This window comes from Cantharellus anzutake (assembly GCF_015039405.1).
Source record: "Cantharellus anzutake strain C23 chromosome Unknown EI90scaffold_187, whole genome shotgun sequence".
In the NCBI taxonomy this organism is placed as follows: domain Eukaryota; kingdom Fungi; phylum Basidiomycota; class Agaricomycetes; order Cantharellales; family Hydnaceae; genus Cantharellus; species Cantharellus anzutake.
In genome coordinates, this window is record NW_024067137.1 from 58,307 (window position 1) to 76,259 (window position 17,953).

The 17,953-nt window shown below is 54.3% G+C and overlaps 1 protein-coding gene across 1 annotated transcript; it reads right to left on the reverse strand.

The window, feature by feature from the left end:
- Positions 1-3,194: 3,194 nt before the first annotated feature.
- Positions 3,195-3,863, reverse strand: EI90DRAFT_3137357 (uncharacterized protein; the record flags this gene model as incomplete). The annotated part of the gene is made up of 1 exon (XM_039064846.1): positions 3,195-3,863. The coding sequence occupies one exon, from the start codon at positions 3,861-3,863 to the stop codon at positions 3,195-3,197; it is 669 nt and encodes a 222-aa protein (XP_038908038.1).
- Positions 3,864-17,953: the final 14,090 nt, after the last annotated feature.

A 17,953-nucleotide genomic window follows, 5' to 3' on the forward strand; every position in this document is an offset into this window, starting at 1 on the left:
CTAGAGCCGGGGGATGGGATCTACACTGCAATCATCCCCCCCGGCTGGGGACATGACCTGAGGGCCACCACGACCCCCTCTCAGCGGATGGCCCAGGAGGCCCATGACCCGGACGCAGAGCCCGCATCGTTCGAGATGCTGGTGCCGGAGCACTACCAGGACTTCCGGGACGTGTTCTCGAAAGAAGCCTTCGACCAGTTGCCCCCCCGGAAGCCCTGGGATCATGCTATAGATCTGGTACCAGACGCCAAACTGCCCAGAGGAAAGACCTTCCCCCTCTCGCGCCCAGAGCAGAAAGAACTGGACGAGTTCCTGCACGAGAACCTGCAGAACGGGCAGATACGACCGTCTAAGTCTCCGATGGGAGCACCAGTCTTCTTTGTCAAGAAGAAAGATGGATCACTGCGCTTGGTACAGGACTACCGGAAGCTGAACAAGATCACTGTAAAGAAATCGTACCCACTCCCACTCATCTCGGACATCCTCGCCCGCCTCCGGAATGCCAGATACTTCTCTGCCCTGGACTTGCGCTGGGGGTTTAACAACATCCGGATCAAGGATGGGGACGAGTGGAAGGCAGCATTTGCGACCAACTGAGGGCTGTTCGAGCCTATGTGTCAGGGTTCAGCACCCTGCCTTAGGGTGCCCCGGACTCCCCACCTACTTTACCCCCTTTCATTCTTTGACTGTTGCCTTGTTGTTGCCTTTGTGTGTTGTGTACACGCGCGCACGGGATAGCGTGGGAACAGCCACAGTTCTGGGCGAGCAACTCGCCCACAACGTTCCCACGCTTACTGGGCACTGCCACCTGGATGTTCCCTCCGGGTCACACTACACAACTCTAGGAGCTGTATAGTTGTGGGCATGTGACCCATTCCTTTATATAGCAACCATGCGGGGAGATGAGACCTTTACCCTTCTTCTCATCTCATGCCCCGCATAGGCAAGTGTATATATTCCCTTTCTTTTACTATACATCTCATGCCCCGCATAGTGTGAGGACAGGCCAGATGGGGGTTGAGGTCAGGGAGCCTCCGAGTCCGAGGCCGGGCCCTGACAGCCCGGTTCTGCTGGATGGTACAAGAGGCTCTAAGAAGGACGCAGCCTCAGCGACTCGGAGGGAGCGCTGTGTCAGGGACGCGTCCGGGGTGGAGGGGGCCCGGCTGTAGCGCCCGGCGGAGGGACCCTCTCGGGGGACGAAGCGGGCACGCGTACTGACGGGCCCGATCTGGGACTGTAGTCCCTGGCCACTTAGACTGAAGTGGAAAACGTGAATTGTTATTAAAAGGAAGAACTACACTACTTACCTGAAGTGGAAAACGTGAGAAGAAGGTTACTTCTTCAGTTCCCACTTCAGGTACATTTATGTACATGCGGCTTGGGTCACATGACGGGTGCCACGTCATCTACGGAGAGGGCCGCAGCCATCCGGGTATCCCCGCGGGGGATCCCGAGGGCGTCCGCGCATGCTGGGCGTAGCGGGAAGTCGCCCGGGGTGTCCAAGCCGGACGGGTCAACAGTACAATGATACAAGGGAAGGTGGTCCGTGTAAATAGAAAGAATAAACAGAAAGGGAGAGTGAAATAAAGGAGAAAGAGGAAAGAGGGAAGAGGGAGGAAAGAGGGAAGAGGGAGGAAAGGGGAAGAGGGAGGAAGGATGGGTAGCGGGGAGCGGGTGAGCGGGTGAGCGGGTGAGGTGGGCCCAGGTGGGCCCGGGTGGAACCGGGTCAGGCGGGTGTGCCCTGACACGCTGTGCCTCCGTTACGTCTCAGTTAGTCCTTGTATTTCTTATGTCTGAGGTGTCTTGTAGAACAGGAACGGGAATCACTCAGAGGGACTTTGGGTGGCATTTTAGTCGAGATTAGAACTGAGGGACTACAGGTTCTAATCTATGGGTATTTATAAAGGAGAATGGGGAGGACTTAGTCAAAGTCCGAAATGACAAATGGGACAACACCGAAAGGTACCGAATGATACTGAGAGGTACCGAAAGGTCCCGAACGATATTTAAAACAGGGAACCGAGGTGTCGGGCCAAGGAGGGCGGAGTTGGAGGCCGGAAAATGAATGGGGAAGACAAATGGGTAAAGGGGGTTGGCCGACTGAATGGTAGGAAGAAGGTAGTCATGCTAAAAATGGAAGGTGACTAATAAGTGATAACGTGAGGGAGATCACTGAAGGATGCGGGTAGCTCCGAAAGCGGAGTGTTATAGGAATGGACCAGAATCTTATGGTCCATGGTTACAAGCAAGTAGAACCAGGTATGCCTCCTTATTGTTTTCCCCTATTTCTCTACCCAAACCCCATGCCAAGCTTTCCCACTGGGTTTTGGTGCTGGCTGGGGGAATTGTTGAATTTCAAGGGACTTCCCTTGACCATTACAACTTTTATATTAGATATAAACTAGTCATATGACATGTAAAGGCAAATGCCGAAAGAGGTTTTCTTCATCTAATACATAACCCACAAAACCTTGTACCGCAATTGTAACTGCTACACCATTGTGCCACCACTGTAAGCCTTCTCTGTAGCATCTGAATTGGTCCATATCGATGTCTACATTGATATTCTTACAATCTGTGAGAAAACCTCATCGGCCCAGTGAGTGCTCAGACACCGGACCTCACTCTTCCCGCTCCCACCCCTCCACTGGGTGGTTGAGTTCCTATTCCTATCCTTCCTGTAGTACCCTACTGGGTCCTACAACCCTTCCTCCCTTCTTGGGAGGGAGAAGTGACCCAGGCAGCCCCAGGATGCCTGGCCACGTACCCGCAGGCCCAAATTCCCACGGTCACTCACTACCGTGCACTGGTCAACCAACCTGTCTGTCCCAACAAATCCCGCTACCGGTACGCTCCCTTGAGTGCCAAGTAACCGATAGACAACCACTGGGCTACTCCCTCAAGGAGTGCCAACCACCCGCACTACCGGTACGCTCACATGAGTGCCAAGTCACCGCTAGCCAACTGTTAGATGGCTCCCTCAAGGAGTCCCCATTATACCCGCTGCCGGTACGCTCCTTGGAGCGCCAAGTTGCTGCTAGCCAACTGTTAGGTGGCTCCCTCAAGGAGCCCCCATTATACCCGCTGCCGGTACGCTCCTCGGAGTGCCAAGTTACCGTTAGTACACCCGGTCTCAAATCTCAAGCTCTCCCTTCAATGGCTACGCAGCCACCTCTGTCCGTGAGCAGAACGGCTCAGGTTGGGTTCCCCAGAACCCATTCCCGTAACACGGAGTTGCGTATCCGAAGGATGTTAGGTGACTCCAATAAATGAAATGGGTGGAGGAATGGTTTAAGGGCATGTCTCGGGATATCGGAGGTCTGTCGGGATATCAGAGCAAATCCGGGGTCTCCGAATGTTCCAACTCGGGACCGAGCTTCCGGGATGGGAGTGGCCAAGGTTCGGTGTGCCGCAACCAGACCGGAGCTGAGACAGTCAGGAGGGAAGGTGACTTGGGGAGTGGGGAGGCATGGTGTAGGGGATGGTGAAGTTGTTAGGAAGGTGTGGTGTGGTGGGAGTACGCGGGGTCGGGATTCCGGGATATGACACCGCCCAGACTCACTGACACCATTCGAATGGTTCCATGGAAATAAGCCCAACATCTCCCACATGCGAGTATGGTTCTCTGACATGTTCGTCCATAGACCAAAAGACCTAGGGGCACAGAAACTTGGAGAGCGGGGCCACCCTATGAAATTCTTGGGATATCCCAGAGACATGGCAGGATACAAAGCATACGACCCACTCACCCATAAAGTTGAGATCACCCAAGCACCCATATTCAGGGAAGAGGTGGGAGCAGATCCCCAAATGACGTTCAAATCACCAGTAAGTGACTCCGATAGTGATGAGGATGAAACCATGAAAGGGGAGGCAAGCAAAAGACCTACAGAAACTGCCAACCCACTTGATCTCTCCATGACAACCCCCTCCGATCTTGCATCCCGACCCACCTCTGACTGCCCAACAAGAAATTGTCACCCCCCTCCATGCTTCGATCCATCAACCTATGGAGCCTACAGTCACTGAATGGACACAATTGCAAATGTGTATGAGGATCTCTTGAATGAAGTACCAATCGCTGCCACAGTTGAACTTGAAGACGTGTTGGATATTGCTCTCAACAAAGCCCACCTTACCAACCCCATCCTACCTGAGGACACCGGCCTTCCTGATGCACCGACTCTCCGAGAAGCCCTAGCAGGACCAGAGTGCAGCCAGTGGCACAAGGCAGTAATGGAAGAACTTGCATCAATCAAGGAGGCAGGAACATGGGAACTAGTGGAACCGACCTCTGCAATCCGGAACATCATTGGTTGTTGTTTTGTGCTCACGAAGAAGTGAGGAGCAGATGGCAAAGTCATACGTTTCAAAGCATGACTTGTCGCCCAAGGCTTCAGCCAGCATGAAGGGGCCGACTACTCCGAGGCTTTTTCCCCTGTTGTCAAATCTGCCTCTCTGCATGTGTTTCTAGCCATCTGTGCTCGACATGGCTGGAAGGTTCACCAGATGGACATTAAATCTGCTTACCTAAATGGGGTGATCTCTGAAGATATTTACATGCAACAGCCGAAGGGATATGAGGAAAAGGGGAAGGAACACATGGTAGCCAAGCTGAAGAAGGGCCTTTACAGATTGAAGCAAGCAGGATGGGAGTGGTACACAACACTACATGATTACCTGGTCCACCTTGGTTTTCACCGGACCCATGCTGACCACTCTGTCTTTGTGTTCAAATGAGGCTCCTCAATAATTGTGATTCCTGTATACGTAGATGACAAACTTCTAGCCAGAAATGATGAGAACCTGCTCTCTTCCATCCAGAATGCAATTGCCTCCCACTTCAAAGTCTCAAGCTACAGAGAAGCCTCATGGATACTTGGAATCCACATCCAGCAAGACATAGCCACAGGAACTCTATCCATTGACCAAGTGCAATACATCAAAGATATACTTGCTCAATACAAAATGACTGGCTGTACGCCCACCACCACCCCACTACCAGCTGGAGCACAATTCATGCCAGCATTGGCTGAAGAACACTCCAGAGTTTCCTCATTCCCCTACCTTGAAGCCATCAGGTCACTCATGTACACTGCATTGGGGACCTGACCGGACATCTGCACATCTGTAAGGGCATTGGCCTCATTTGCATCCACATTTGGTGAAGATCACATTGCCGGGATCAAGCACATCATGAGATACCTTGTGGGGACCCCGAATCGAGGAATCATGTACACGGCCAGGGGAGGAGACCTGATTGGGTATACCGATGCAGATTGGGCCAATGACACACTGAATCACAAATCAGTCTCCAGATATGCATTCCTCCTCTCAGGAGGTGTGGTGTCCTGGATGTCAAAGCAGCAAATGATGGTTGCATTATCTTTGATGCATGCAGAATACGTTGCCACTGCGGAAGCAGCCAAAGAAGCGGTATGGCTCAGAAGGTTACTCGATGAACTTCATGAAGGAACAACGAAGCCCATGACCTTGCACATTGATAACCAAGCCACGGACCTTCTCGCACGGAACCCTGTCAATCACAATGCAACCAAAAATATCGACGTCTGGTATCACTTTATTAGAGAATGTGTCACTGATGGCATCATTGACCTCAAGCTCATTGGAACCAATGACATGGCTGCTGATTGTCATATCCATGCATACCACGACCCCGACCCGACTTCCGGACCTCCACCCTCTTCACCTCCGGAGTCATAACCTACCGCTGCCGTTCCGATACTCACCTTCGGTCCTGGCAACACACCTCCTCCTTACCTCCCCGACCCTATCTCCGTCTGCTCCGATACTCATCTCGGACCGAACACCACCCCTCTCGCCACCCTCCTACTACTCTGCTCCCCCTTCACAACACCTCCACCCTCCCGTTATCCTCCTACGCTTCCCCCGTCCGCTCCGATACTCACCTTCGGACCTGACTACTCTCCTTTCCGCCACTCCTTCTCCCCTTACCCGTCCCCTCTCTCCTCCCTCCGTTACTCCTCCGCCACCCTTCCGCCAAGTTACGACCTTCCACCGCTGTTCCGTACTTCGCACTCGGACACTGCTCGTACCTTACTCCGAGCCTCCGTCATAGTCCCTACCTCGGACTTTGACTCCACCTCGGCCTTAGTCCATTGCATTGGTGACCTCATACTACGTAAACACCATTGCCAATATTCCTCGGACTTCCAACCCCGCCTCCGTAACCTCCGTAAGCTCCGCAACCCCCGAGCTTCGCGGACTGCCTTCGGCGCTCTCGCCGCCTGTAATGTATTTCTCGCATTTTCCCTTCATCCCTATTTGGACTACTGCTTCTTTCTATTCTAGCCAGTTAGTCATCATCCCCACTTCCCCTCATCCTCCTGCCCCTCTGGGCCTCGCCCTCTCTACCTCCTTTCGGACGTATCACAGGTCTTGCCCCATGACCTTCGGTACCGCTCCGCTCCCTCTACCCTTTGTTCCTGTTCGGACGTCTTCGTTCCGATTCGGTCACCCTTTGTTCTCTTTGTGCTTTTGCCCCTTCCATTATATATATCGGCGCTTGTACATACTCGTTTTGGTTTAGTCCGAAATCGACCTGAAATGCCCCCAAGAGACTTCCTGCTCACCTACTGTGAAATTAAGGACCAAATGGACAAACAGCAATGGCACAGCGCTCCGCTTGAGTCGCTGAGGCCAAGGTCCCTCCACGCTAAGTCTCCGATTCCACTCCGGAGTCGTCTGTTTCCGCCCATTCTAACACTGATGTTCCTATGAAGTCACTAGCTAGGGTAAAGCATGATCGATTCTGCCTGATGCTAGGGATGGAGTACATGAACTAGACTAATGAGCAGATGTCAGGTTGAGGGGAAGTGTTGACGTAGTGTAAGGAGTGGTAACCCCACCCCTTATTTCCCATTACATAATTGTCTTGTAATAAACATGTATATACAAAGTACATACAATAGTGGAAAGAGCAACTTAGCCTTTCCTCCCATACTGTTGCAAACAATAACTTCATACAAGTTACTTTTGTTGGCAGCCTGAGGAACTAGGCTAACCAGGGTTGGCACCTACACCAACCCCTTACTGTCAGGGACAGCTCCAAAAGCAGTGAGGTCCTGGCGTGAGGGACCCAATAGGACAGGTGTCAGCTATGCATAGCAGCGGTCCTGTCACGGGGTGAGCATCCCCGACCACTTAGTCTGAAGTGGGAAGTTGAGAAGAAGGCTGCTTCTTCTGTTCCCACCCCAGGTGCTATTATACATGTGGTTGGGGTCACGTGGGGGGAGCCATGTCATCTCTGCACACAGCCACACCTCCCTGGGTATCTCTGCGGGAGATCCTGGAGGTGTGCTGCTCTGTAGGCAGGAATGCGCACAGCGGGTGTGGCGATCAGGGGAGCAGGGTTAGGTGTGTAATGATACATAGAGAAAAGGGAAGTCGACTGTGGAGCAGAAATAGAGAGAAAGAAAAGGGAAAAGGAGGAACAGGGAGTGATAGCAGGGGAAGCGGAGTAGGGCAGCACAGGGCAGGGTCAGGTGGGGTGTGCCCTGACATCACCCCCCCTTAAGCCGCTTTGCCTTGAAGCAGCTGGGCAGTTCTCTTTTTCTCTTCCTGGGGTGTGGGGGTGCATCTGATGGAACTCCTCAACTAGGTCGGAGGTGTGGGTTAGGTGGTCACACATGAGCCATTGGTTTTCTGAGTGCAGCCAGCCTGTATACTTTACCAGGTACCGGAGTTTTCAGCGTAGCCACTTAGAGTCCAGGATTTTCTCGACTTCGTACTCCTCTTCTCCATCTACAAGGTCTGGGCCTGGGGTGGGGGTCAGCGGGGCATTCCGCAATTTCGTCGGGGCGGTGTGGTCTGATGTTCATCACGGATATGACTGGGTGGATCCCTCTTTGTTGGGCAGTGAGCCAGAGTTTGACGGCAGTGGGGGAGATGACTTTAATAATTGTGAAGGGGCTGGTCCATTTATGGTCCAGCTTCTTGGTTGGGCAGTCCGTTGTGTAATTCTGGGTGCTGAGCCAGACCTGGTTGCCTTCTTGGTACATAGAGGCCGCCTCACGGTTCTGGTTGTAGTAGCGGGCCATCTTGTCCGCTGCATGCTCTAGCGCCACCTTCACCTCTTCTTGCATCTTCATCATCCTCGATGAGAAGGCATCAGCAGCTTCTACCTTGGATGTGCATGTGGGCTCTGTCCCCATCCTGGGGTGTTGGCCAGTGTTGAGCTCAAAAGGGGTTCAGCGGGTGGAGGAGTGGATGCAGTTGTTATAGGTGAACTCCGCTAGCGGGAGCCAGTCCGCCCAGTCATCTTGGTGGTGGTTGATGAATACCTGGAGGTAAGCCTCTACCTCTTGATTTACTCTCTCTGTCTGTCCATCTGTCTGGGGGTGGTAGGGCGTCGAGGGGGTGGGGAGGTCCGTGAGTTCTTTCGAGAATCATGAGATGAAGGCGCTCCCTCTGTCGCTGAGGATCTCTTTGGGGAGACCGTGGTGCTTCCAGACATGTTCAAGGAAAAGCCGCGCGATCCCCACCAAGTCCACTGTCATCACCGTTGGAATTGAGTGGATGCGTTTGGATAGGCAGTCCACTATGACCAGGACAGCGTTGTAGCCCTTCGACTTGGGGAGCTCTCCGATCATGTCCACTGAAATCACTTGCCAGTGGTGGGCAGGGATCTTGTTCAGGATGAGCTTCTCCACTTTACAAGAGGGGAAGGATTTGACATGGTTGCAGGTGTCGCATCTGCGTACATACCACCCGACATACTCTGCCATCCATGGCCACCAGTAGTCACGGGAGATGAGTTCCAGGGTTTTCCACTGCCCTGGGTGCCCCATTGTGTGCACATCATGGTATAAGCTCACCAGGTTGTGGTGGAGTTGCAGGTCTTTCGGGACATATACTTTTCCTCTGTACAGAACCAGCTCTCTGTCAGGGCACACCCTGCCTGACCCCGTGCCACATCCCATGCCGCCCTGCCCTACCCCGCTTCCCCCACTATAACTCCCCGTCCCTTCTTTTCCCTTTTCTTCTTTCTCTCTATTTCTATCCCATGGTCGACTTCCCTTTTCTCTATGTATTGCTACACACCTAATGCCACCCCCCGATCCCTGCACTTGCCGCGCACATTCCTGCCTACAGAACGGCATACCTCCGGGATCTCCCACAGAGACACCCAGAGAGCTGCAGCTGTGTGCAGAGATGATGTGGCTCCCCCACGTGACCCTAACCGCTTGTATATAATAGCGCCTGGGGTGGGAACAGAAGAAGCAGCCTTCTTCTCAACTTCCCACTTCAGACTAAGTGGTTGGGGATGCTCACCCTGCAACGGGACTGCCGCTATGCATAGCCGCTACTCATCCCATCAAGTCCCACATGCCGGGACTTTGCTGCTTTCGGAGCTGTCCCTGACAGCAGAAGAAGGCTTTAACCTCATTCCCCCCACCTCCCCCATCTCTCCTGCTATGGTGATGTCAGGGCAACCACACCTGACCATACAACCCCAGAACCACCTTCCCTGACCTCCCCCACTTCCCTCATCCTCCCATCTTTACACACCTTTCACAACTACAGCCTGCACGCGAACCCGCAGGAAAAATCACATGGGTCAAGGCGAGCAACTCGCCTTAACCCATGTGACACCTTTTCTGCATTGCAGGAACATGCTTGGCTCCTACCCTTAGTCACGTTACGAACTGTACAGTACATTTCCCTTTTATAGTAGCCAAGCGGGGAATAGGGAAACTTACCCTTCTTCTCAACTCAATCCCTGCTTAGGCAAGTTGTAGCTACCTTCCATAATACATGACAACTCAATCCCTGCTTAGTGAGTTTGAGGAGCTTGGGGTAGGATCCAGCACCTGGCTGCCTGGGACACCGCAAGTGTCCAGTTCTGAGGTAGGGCCACCCCCGGACAGAGGCCGGGCCCTGACAGGTGACTGAAGAGCAGTACGACAAGCTGCTGGCCCGATTCCAAGAGCTCCAGGCCATCATGGAGAGCCAAGCCCGGAACCAACCCCCAGCTGTGCCCACACTGGCACTGGCGCCCCCACCAGCGCCCGCACCCACCCCCAGACCCAAACCGCCTAAAGTTGCCCCCCCACCCCCTTCTCTGGAGCAACTGAAGACCTTGACCGCTTCAAAGCTGAATGCGGCATATACTTCCATGTCCAGGCAGCAAAGTTCCCTGATGCACTCTCCCAAATCCTCTTCATCCTGTCTTACATGAAGGGAGGGACTGCAGGGGCTTGGGCAACACAGCGCACCATCACGCTGTTGACAATGGGCTCCCCCAGGCTCACCATGGATGAGTTCAACATGGAACTCAATGCCATGTTCCAAGACCCGAACTGTGAAGCCATGGCCAGGCAGAAGCTGGCCACCCTGCGGCAGGGCACCGACTCTGTGGACAAGGTCATCCAAGAGTTCGAGATCCTTGGCCCCGCCTCGCAGCTAGGAGATGTGGGGCTGGTAGACCGCTTCGAACAGGCAATCAACTCCTGGCTCTGAGAGAGCATCTACCGCCTCCGCCCCATGCCGATGACTTGGGCCAAGTGGAAGCGTGAGGCCACCCTCCTCGACAACCAGTGGTGACACTTCCAGGCAATGCAACCCCGCTTGCCCCCAGTCAGGCCCCAACTCCCACCTGCGAGACCCCCACTTCCTACCACCTTCCCGCAAGCATGCCCAGTCCCTGCACCGCCATGCCCCCAGCCGCCGCTGCACCGCCGCCTCCTGTGGCCCGCCCTGCAGCAGGGGGAGGGCCACAACCCATGGACCTCAACCGCTCAAGGATAGACCAAAGACGAAATGGGCTGTGCTACAACTGCAATGCACTGGGGCACATCACATGAGACTGCCTGCAACCAAAAGTCCGCCGAGTCAGATGGATGCACCCAGAGGACCTCAGGGCGCTCATGGAGGGGCTGAGAAGGCAGCTAGTGGATGAACCAGAGATGGATGGAGGAGAAGGGCAGGAGGTAGAGGCCCAAGAGGATTTTCAGGAAGGTGACCGGTGAGGGACGCATCCCAGCCACCTGTAGGCGATAGTACTAGCTCGTGTAGATACCATGAGGTGCCCAAGCTGGTGCTGACGTCCAAATTCCACCGAGTCATCGCCAAGAAAAAGAGGAAAACCGTGTCCTCAATCAGTAAGGGCAGAGAAACACCAAGTGCGGCGCCGGAGGTAGCGGTCCCACCACCCGCCATCTATATGCTGTCCAAGCAACCCCCCAGATCCCTCAAACTAGCTGTAAAGCTGACCACCCTGACCTCCCTCGCCACTGTCTCTGTGTCAGCCCTCCTAGACTTGGGAGCCACTGGGAACTTTGTAAGCCCTGAGTTTGTCAGAAAGCACGGGCTCAAGACGACCCCACTCCCCCAGCCCATTCCTGTCCACAACGTCGATGGGACCCCAAATGAGAATGGGGCCATAACTGAGGAACTGGAAGCCCTACTGACATTCGGACAGCACACAGAGCGGGCCCACTTTGCCATTGCAAACCTTGGGCAGCAGTCCCTCATCATAGGACACTCGTGGCTCCTCCACCACAACCCAGAGGTGGACTGGACGCAGCAAAAGGTCATTATGTCCCGCTGCCCATCCTCCTGCTGGTCAATGCAAAGACGTGCTGACCCAGACCCCGCAGTGGAACCCGGGGACGGGATTTATGCCACTATCATCCCCCGGGGTGGGGACACAAACTGAGAGTGGCCACGACACCACCTCAGCAGATGGCCCAGGAAGCCTGCGAACCAGAGGCGGAGCCTGTGCTGTTTGAGGCGCTAGTCCCAGAACAGTACCAGGACTTCTGAGATGTATTCTCAAAGGAGGCCTTTGACCAGCTGCCCCTGTGGAAGCCCTGGGACCATGCAATAGACCTAGTGCCGGATGCCAAACTCCCAAGAGGGAGGACCTTCCCCCTGTGTCAGGGGATGGACCCCGGGTCCCCATGACCCCTCTCTACAGTCCACAGTCTGACCTGTAAACACAGCCCATCTCAGGGCATGACTACTGTGGGTAAGGAAGTGAATAAGATAAAGGCAAGTAATGTACACTTGCCTACTGTGGGTAAGAAAGTGAGAAGAAGGTTAACTTCTCACTTTCCCACAGTGGCCCCAGTATGGCGAAAACTTCCGGGGATACCCGGAAGTCACATGAAGGTAGGATCCGGGGACCGGAGCATGCGGTGCACGGATCATGCGGCACAGGAAGTGCGTGTGGGAAGTGGAGCGGGTCCGGATGCGGGTCCGGGTCCGGGCTAAGTCAGGGTATGTGCCCTGACACCCTGTCATGACCAGAGCAGAAGGAACTAGATGAGTTCCTGCATGAGAACCTGCAGAATGGGCACATATGGGCATCCAAGTCCCCGATGGGAGCACCAGTCTTCTTCATCAAGAAGAAGGACAGATCATTGCACCTAGTCCAAGACTACCGAAAGCTCAACGAGATCACGGTCAAAAACTCATACCCCTCCCACTCATTTCGGATGTCCTCACGTGCCTCCGAAATGCCAAGTACTTCTCGGCACTAGATCTGTGCTGGGGATTTAACAACATCTGCATCAAGGATGGCGATGAGTGGAAAGCGGTGTTTTCAACCAACTGGGGACTGTTTGAGCCCACCATGATGTTCTTCGGCCTGTGTAACTCCCCGGCGACATTCCAGATGATGATGAATGACATTCTCCGAGACTTCATTGACCAAGAGGTCATCATCTGTTACATGGACAACATCTTGATTTTCACTGCCACCCTGGAGGAGCACCAGAGGGTTGTCCGAGAGGTCCTGGAGACGTTGCAGAAGCGGAGACTCTTCCTGAAGCCAGAGAAGTGTAAGTTTGAACAGAAGCGGATCAAGTACCTTGGCCTCATCATCTCCAAGGGAAGCGTCGTGATGGATCCCATGAAAGTCCGTGGAGTTCTCGATTGGCCAACCTGTCAGGGACAGCTCCGAAAGCGGCGAGGTCCCTGCGCGCGGGACTCGGTGGGACGAATAGTGGCTGTGCGTAGCGGTGATCCCATCGCAGGGTGAGCGTCCCCGACCACTTAGTCTGAAGTGGGAAGTTGAGAAGAAGGCTGCTTCTTCTGTTCCCACCCCAGGTACTATTATATACATGCGGCTAGGGTCATGTGGAGGAAGCCACGTCATCTCCACACACAGCTGCACCTCCCTGGGTGTCTCTGCAGGAGATCCCAGAGGTGGCCGCTCAGTAGGTGGGAGTGTGTGTGGCGTGTGCGGCGACCAGGGGGGGGCGGGGTTAGGTATGTAGTGGTACATGGAGAAGGGGAAATCGACCGTAGAATAGAAATAGAGAGAAAGGGGGAAAATAGAGAAGGAGAGATGGGGAGTGGTAGCGGAGTAGTGCAGTACAGCGCAGGGCACGGCGTGGGGTCAGGTGGGTGTGCCCTGACACAACCCCAACCAAGGTCAAAGAAGTGCAGTCCTTCTTGGGGTTTGTCAACTTCTATCACCAGTTTATCAAAGACTTTTCTGAGATGGCCCAACCCCTCCATGCATTGACCTGCAAAACCAAGGCATGGGCCTGGGGACCAGGCAAAGACCATGCATTCCACGCCCTCAAAGACGCTGTCACCTCTGCCCCAGTCCTCGCCTTCCCCACTGATACTGGTCGCTTCAAACTCGAGTGCGACGCCTCTAACTTTGTGACTGGCACGGTCCTATCCCAGCTCCAGACAGATGGAGAGTTCCACCCTGTAGCCTTCATGTCCAAAAGTTTCACGGACATAGAGCATAACTATGAGGTGTATGACAAGGAGATGCTCGCAATAGTGTGCACCCTCAAGGAGTGGTGGCATTTCCTACAAGGAGCGGAGGAGAAAGTTGAGGTCTACACCATCCACTGCAACCTAGGATATTTCTGCACCGTGCAACAGCTGAACCGGTGCCAAGCATGGTGGTCACTCTTCCTCTCCCAATTCCACTTCACCCTCATCCACCACCCAGGGAAGCTCATGGGAAAACCTGATGCGCTCTTGCGCCATGCTGACCACCCAAAAGGCAAAGATGACAATGATGGGCTGACTCTCCTCCGCTAGTGGAAGGTGAAGGGATAACTATCCTTGAGAGGATCAGCAAGGCAAAGGACCTGGATGAGAAGGTGGTGAAGGCAATTTGGGAACTAGGAGAGGGCACGCTGAGGTCAGACGAGTGGGAGAAGCAGGGAGAGCTGGTTCTGTACAGAGGAAAGGTATACGTCCCAAAGGACCCGCAGTTCCACCATGACTTGGTGCAGTTATACCACGACGCGTGGGCGATGGGGCACCCAGGGCAGTGGAAAACCCTGGAACTTGTCTCCCATGACTACTGGTGGCCATGGATGGCAGAGTATGTCAGGCGGTATGTCCGCAGATGCGACACCTGCAACCATGTCAAATCCTTCCCTCTTGTAAAGTGGGGAAGCTCATCCCAAACAAGATCCCCACCCGCTGCTGGCAAGTGATCTCAGTGGACATGATTGGAGAGCTCCCCGAGTCAAAGGGCTACAACGCCATCCTGGTCATAGTAGATCGCCTATCCAAACAAATCCACTGTCAGGGACAGCTCCGAAAGTGGTGAAGTCCCGGCATGAGGGACCCGATGGGACAGATGTAGGCTGTGCATAGCAGCGATCCCGTCACGGGGGAGCGTCCCCAACCACTTAGCCTGAAGTGGGAAGTTGAGAAGAAGGCTGCTTCTTCTGTTCCCACCCCAGGTGCTATTATATACATGCGGTCAGGGTCACGTGGGGGGAGCCACATCATCTCTGCACACTGCCGGACCTCTCTGGGTGTCTCCATGGGAGATCCTGAAGGTGTGCCGCTCTGTAGGCAGGGATGCGCGCGGCAGGTGCGGCGATCGGGGGAGCGGTATTAGGTGTGTGATGATACATAGAGAAAAGGGAAATCAACCATGGAATAGAAATAGAGACAAAGAAGGAAAAAGGGAGAGGAGGAACAAGGCATGGTAGCAGGGGGAGCGGAGTAGGGCGGCACAGTGCTGGGTCAGGTGGGGTGTGCCCTGACATCCATGCAATCCCAACGGTGACAAGGGTAGATTCAGTGGGGATCGCACGGCTTTTCCTTGAACATGTCTGGAAGCTCCACGGTCTCCTCAAAGAAATCCTTAGCGACAGAGGGAGTGCCTTCATCTCACAATTCTCGAAAGAACTCACGGACCTCCTTGGTGTCAAGCTCACCCCCTCAACACCCTACCACCCCCAGACAGATGGGCAGACAGAAAGAGTAAACCAAGAGGTAGAAGCCTACCTCCGGGTATTTGTTAACCACTGCCAAGACGACTGGGCAGACTGGCTCCCACTAGCAGAGTTCACCTATAATAACCGTGTCCACTCCTCCACCTGCTGAACCCCCTTTGAGCTCGACACTGGCCAACACCCCAGGATGGGGACGGAGCCCACACACACATCCGAGGTAGAAGCTGCTGACACCTTCTCATCGAGGATGATGAAGATGCAGGAAGAGGCGAAGGCAGCGCTAGAGCATGCGGCGGACAAGATGGCCCGCTACTATGACCGAAACCACGAGGCAGCCCCTACTGTCAGGGACGTGTCTGGGGTAGAGGGGGTCCGGATGTATCGCCCAGCAGAAGGGCCCTTGCAGGGTGTGAACCAGGTGTGCATGCTGGCAGGTCCGGGAAGGGACAGCAGTCCCTGGCCACTCAGACTGAAGTGGAGAATGTGAGAAGAAGGTTACTTCTTCGGTTCCCACTTCAGGTACATTTATGTACATGCAGCTTGAGTCACATGATGAGTGCCACGTCATCCTCAGAGACAGCCGCAGCCATCCGGGTGTCCCCATGGGGGATCCCAAGAGCATCTGCTGCATGTGCGCATGTTGGGCACAGCAGGAAGCCATCCGGGGTGTGTGGGCCAGATGGGTCAATAGTACATTGATACAAAGGAAGGTGGTCCATGTAGATAGAAGGAATAAACAGGAAGAGAAAGATGAGAAGAATGAAATAAAGAAAGGAGAAGAAAGAGAGAAAAGAAAGAGGGAGAGAGGGAGGAAGGAGGAGGGAGAGGGATGGGCAGCGGGGAGCAGGTGTGGTGTGGCTGGGTGGGTCTGGGTGGACCCGGGTCAGGTGGGTGTGCCCTGACACCTACATACCAAGAAGGCAACCAAGTCTGGCTCAGCACCCAGAATTACACAACCGACCACCCAACCAAGAAGCTGGACCACAAATGGACCGGCCCCTTCATGATCGTTAAAGTCATCTCCCTCACTGCCGTCAAACTCCAGCTCACTGCCCAACAAAGAGGAATCCACCCAGTCGTATCCATGACAAACATCAGACCACACCGCCCTGATGAAATCATGGAACACCCCACTGACCCCCACCCAGGCCCAGACCTTGTAGATGGAGAAGAGGAGTATGAGGTTGAGAAAATCCTGGACTCTAAGTGGCTACGCCTGTTAGAACTGGGTGAGGGTGGACGATTCCGCAGGGGAACTGGAGACTTAGCAAGGAGGGACCTTGGCCTCAGCGACTCAAGCGGAGTGCTGTGCCATTGCTGTTTGTCCATTTGGTCCTTAATTTCATAGGAGGCGAGCAGGAAGTCTCTAGGGGGCATTTCAGGTCGATTTTAGACTAAGGCCTAAAACAAGTATGTACAAGCGCCGATATATATATGGAGAGGGTGAAAGCACAAGGAAACAAAGGGGGTCCAAATCGGAACAAAGGCATCCGAACAGGAACAAAGGGATGACAGAAGTGGAGTGGTACCGAAGGTCATAGGGCTGAACCTGTGGTACATCCGAAAGGAGATAAGGAGGGCGAAGCCCAGAGGGGCAGGAGGATGAGGGGAAGTGGGGATGATGACTAACTGGCTAGAATGGGAAGAAGCAGCAGTCCAAATAGGGATGAGGGGGAAACGCGAAAGATACATTACAAGCGGTGAAAGTGCTGAAGACGATCTGTGGAGCTCGGAGGTTGTGGAGCTTACAGAGGTTACGGAGGCAGGGTTGAAAGTCCGAGGAATATTGGCAATGGTGTTTATGTAGTATGAGGTCACCAATGCAATGGACTAAAGCTGAGGTGGGGTCAAAGTCCGAGGTAGGAATTATGATGGAGTCTCGGAGCGAAGGTACGAGTGGTGTCCGGGTACGAGGTACGGGACAGCGGTGGAAGGTTGTAACTTGGCAGAAGGTCAGCGGAAGAGGGCCAGAGGGAAGAGGGACAAAAGACGAAAGGGGAGAGGAGTGGAGGAGAGGAAAGGTGTCAGGTCCGAAGGTGAGTATTGGAGTGGACGGGCGAAGGGTAGGAGAATGACAGAAGGGTGGAGGTGTTGTGAGGAGGAAGTGGAGGAGTGGGGGGAGGAGTAGGAGGAGGGTGGTGAGAGGAGTGATGTTTGGTCCGAGGTGAGTATCAGAGTGGACGGAGATAGGACAGGAGGAGGACGGAGGAGTGGGAGTGGCATGAGGGGGGAGAGGAGGTGTGGTGTCAGGACCGAAGGTGAATATCGGAACGGACAGTGGTAGGGTAGGACTCCGGAGGTGGTGGAGAAGGAGGTCCGGGAGTCGGGTCGGGATCGGGTATGCACGGATATGACAATGCCGAAAACTCCGGTACCTGGTAAAGTATACAGGTTGGCTGCACTCGGAAAACCAATGGCTCACGCACGACCACCTGACCCATGCCTCCAACCTAGTTGAGGAGTTCCATCATATGCACCCCCACGCCCCAGGGAGAGAAAAGGAGAACCGCCCGGCCGCTTCAAGGCGAAGCGGCTTAAGGGAGGGGTGATGTCAGGGCACACCCCACCTGACCCTGCACCGCATCCCACGCCACCCTGCCCTACCCCACTTCCCCCACTATAACTCCCTGTCCCTCCTTTTCCCTTTTCTTCTCTCTCTCTATTTCTATCCCATGGTCAACTTCCCTTTTCTCTATGTATCACTACGCACCTAATGCTGCTCCCCTGATCCCTGCACTCGCTGC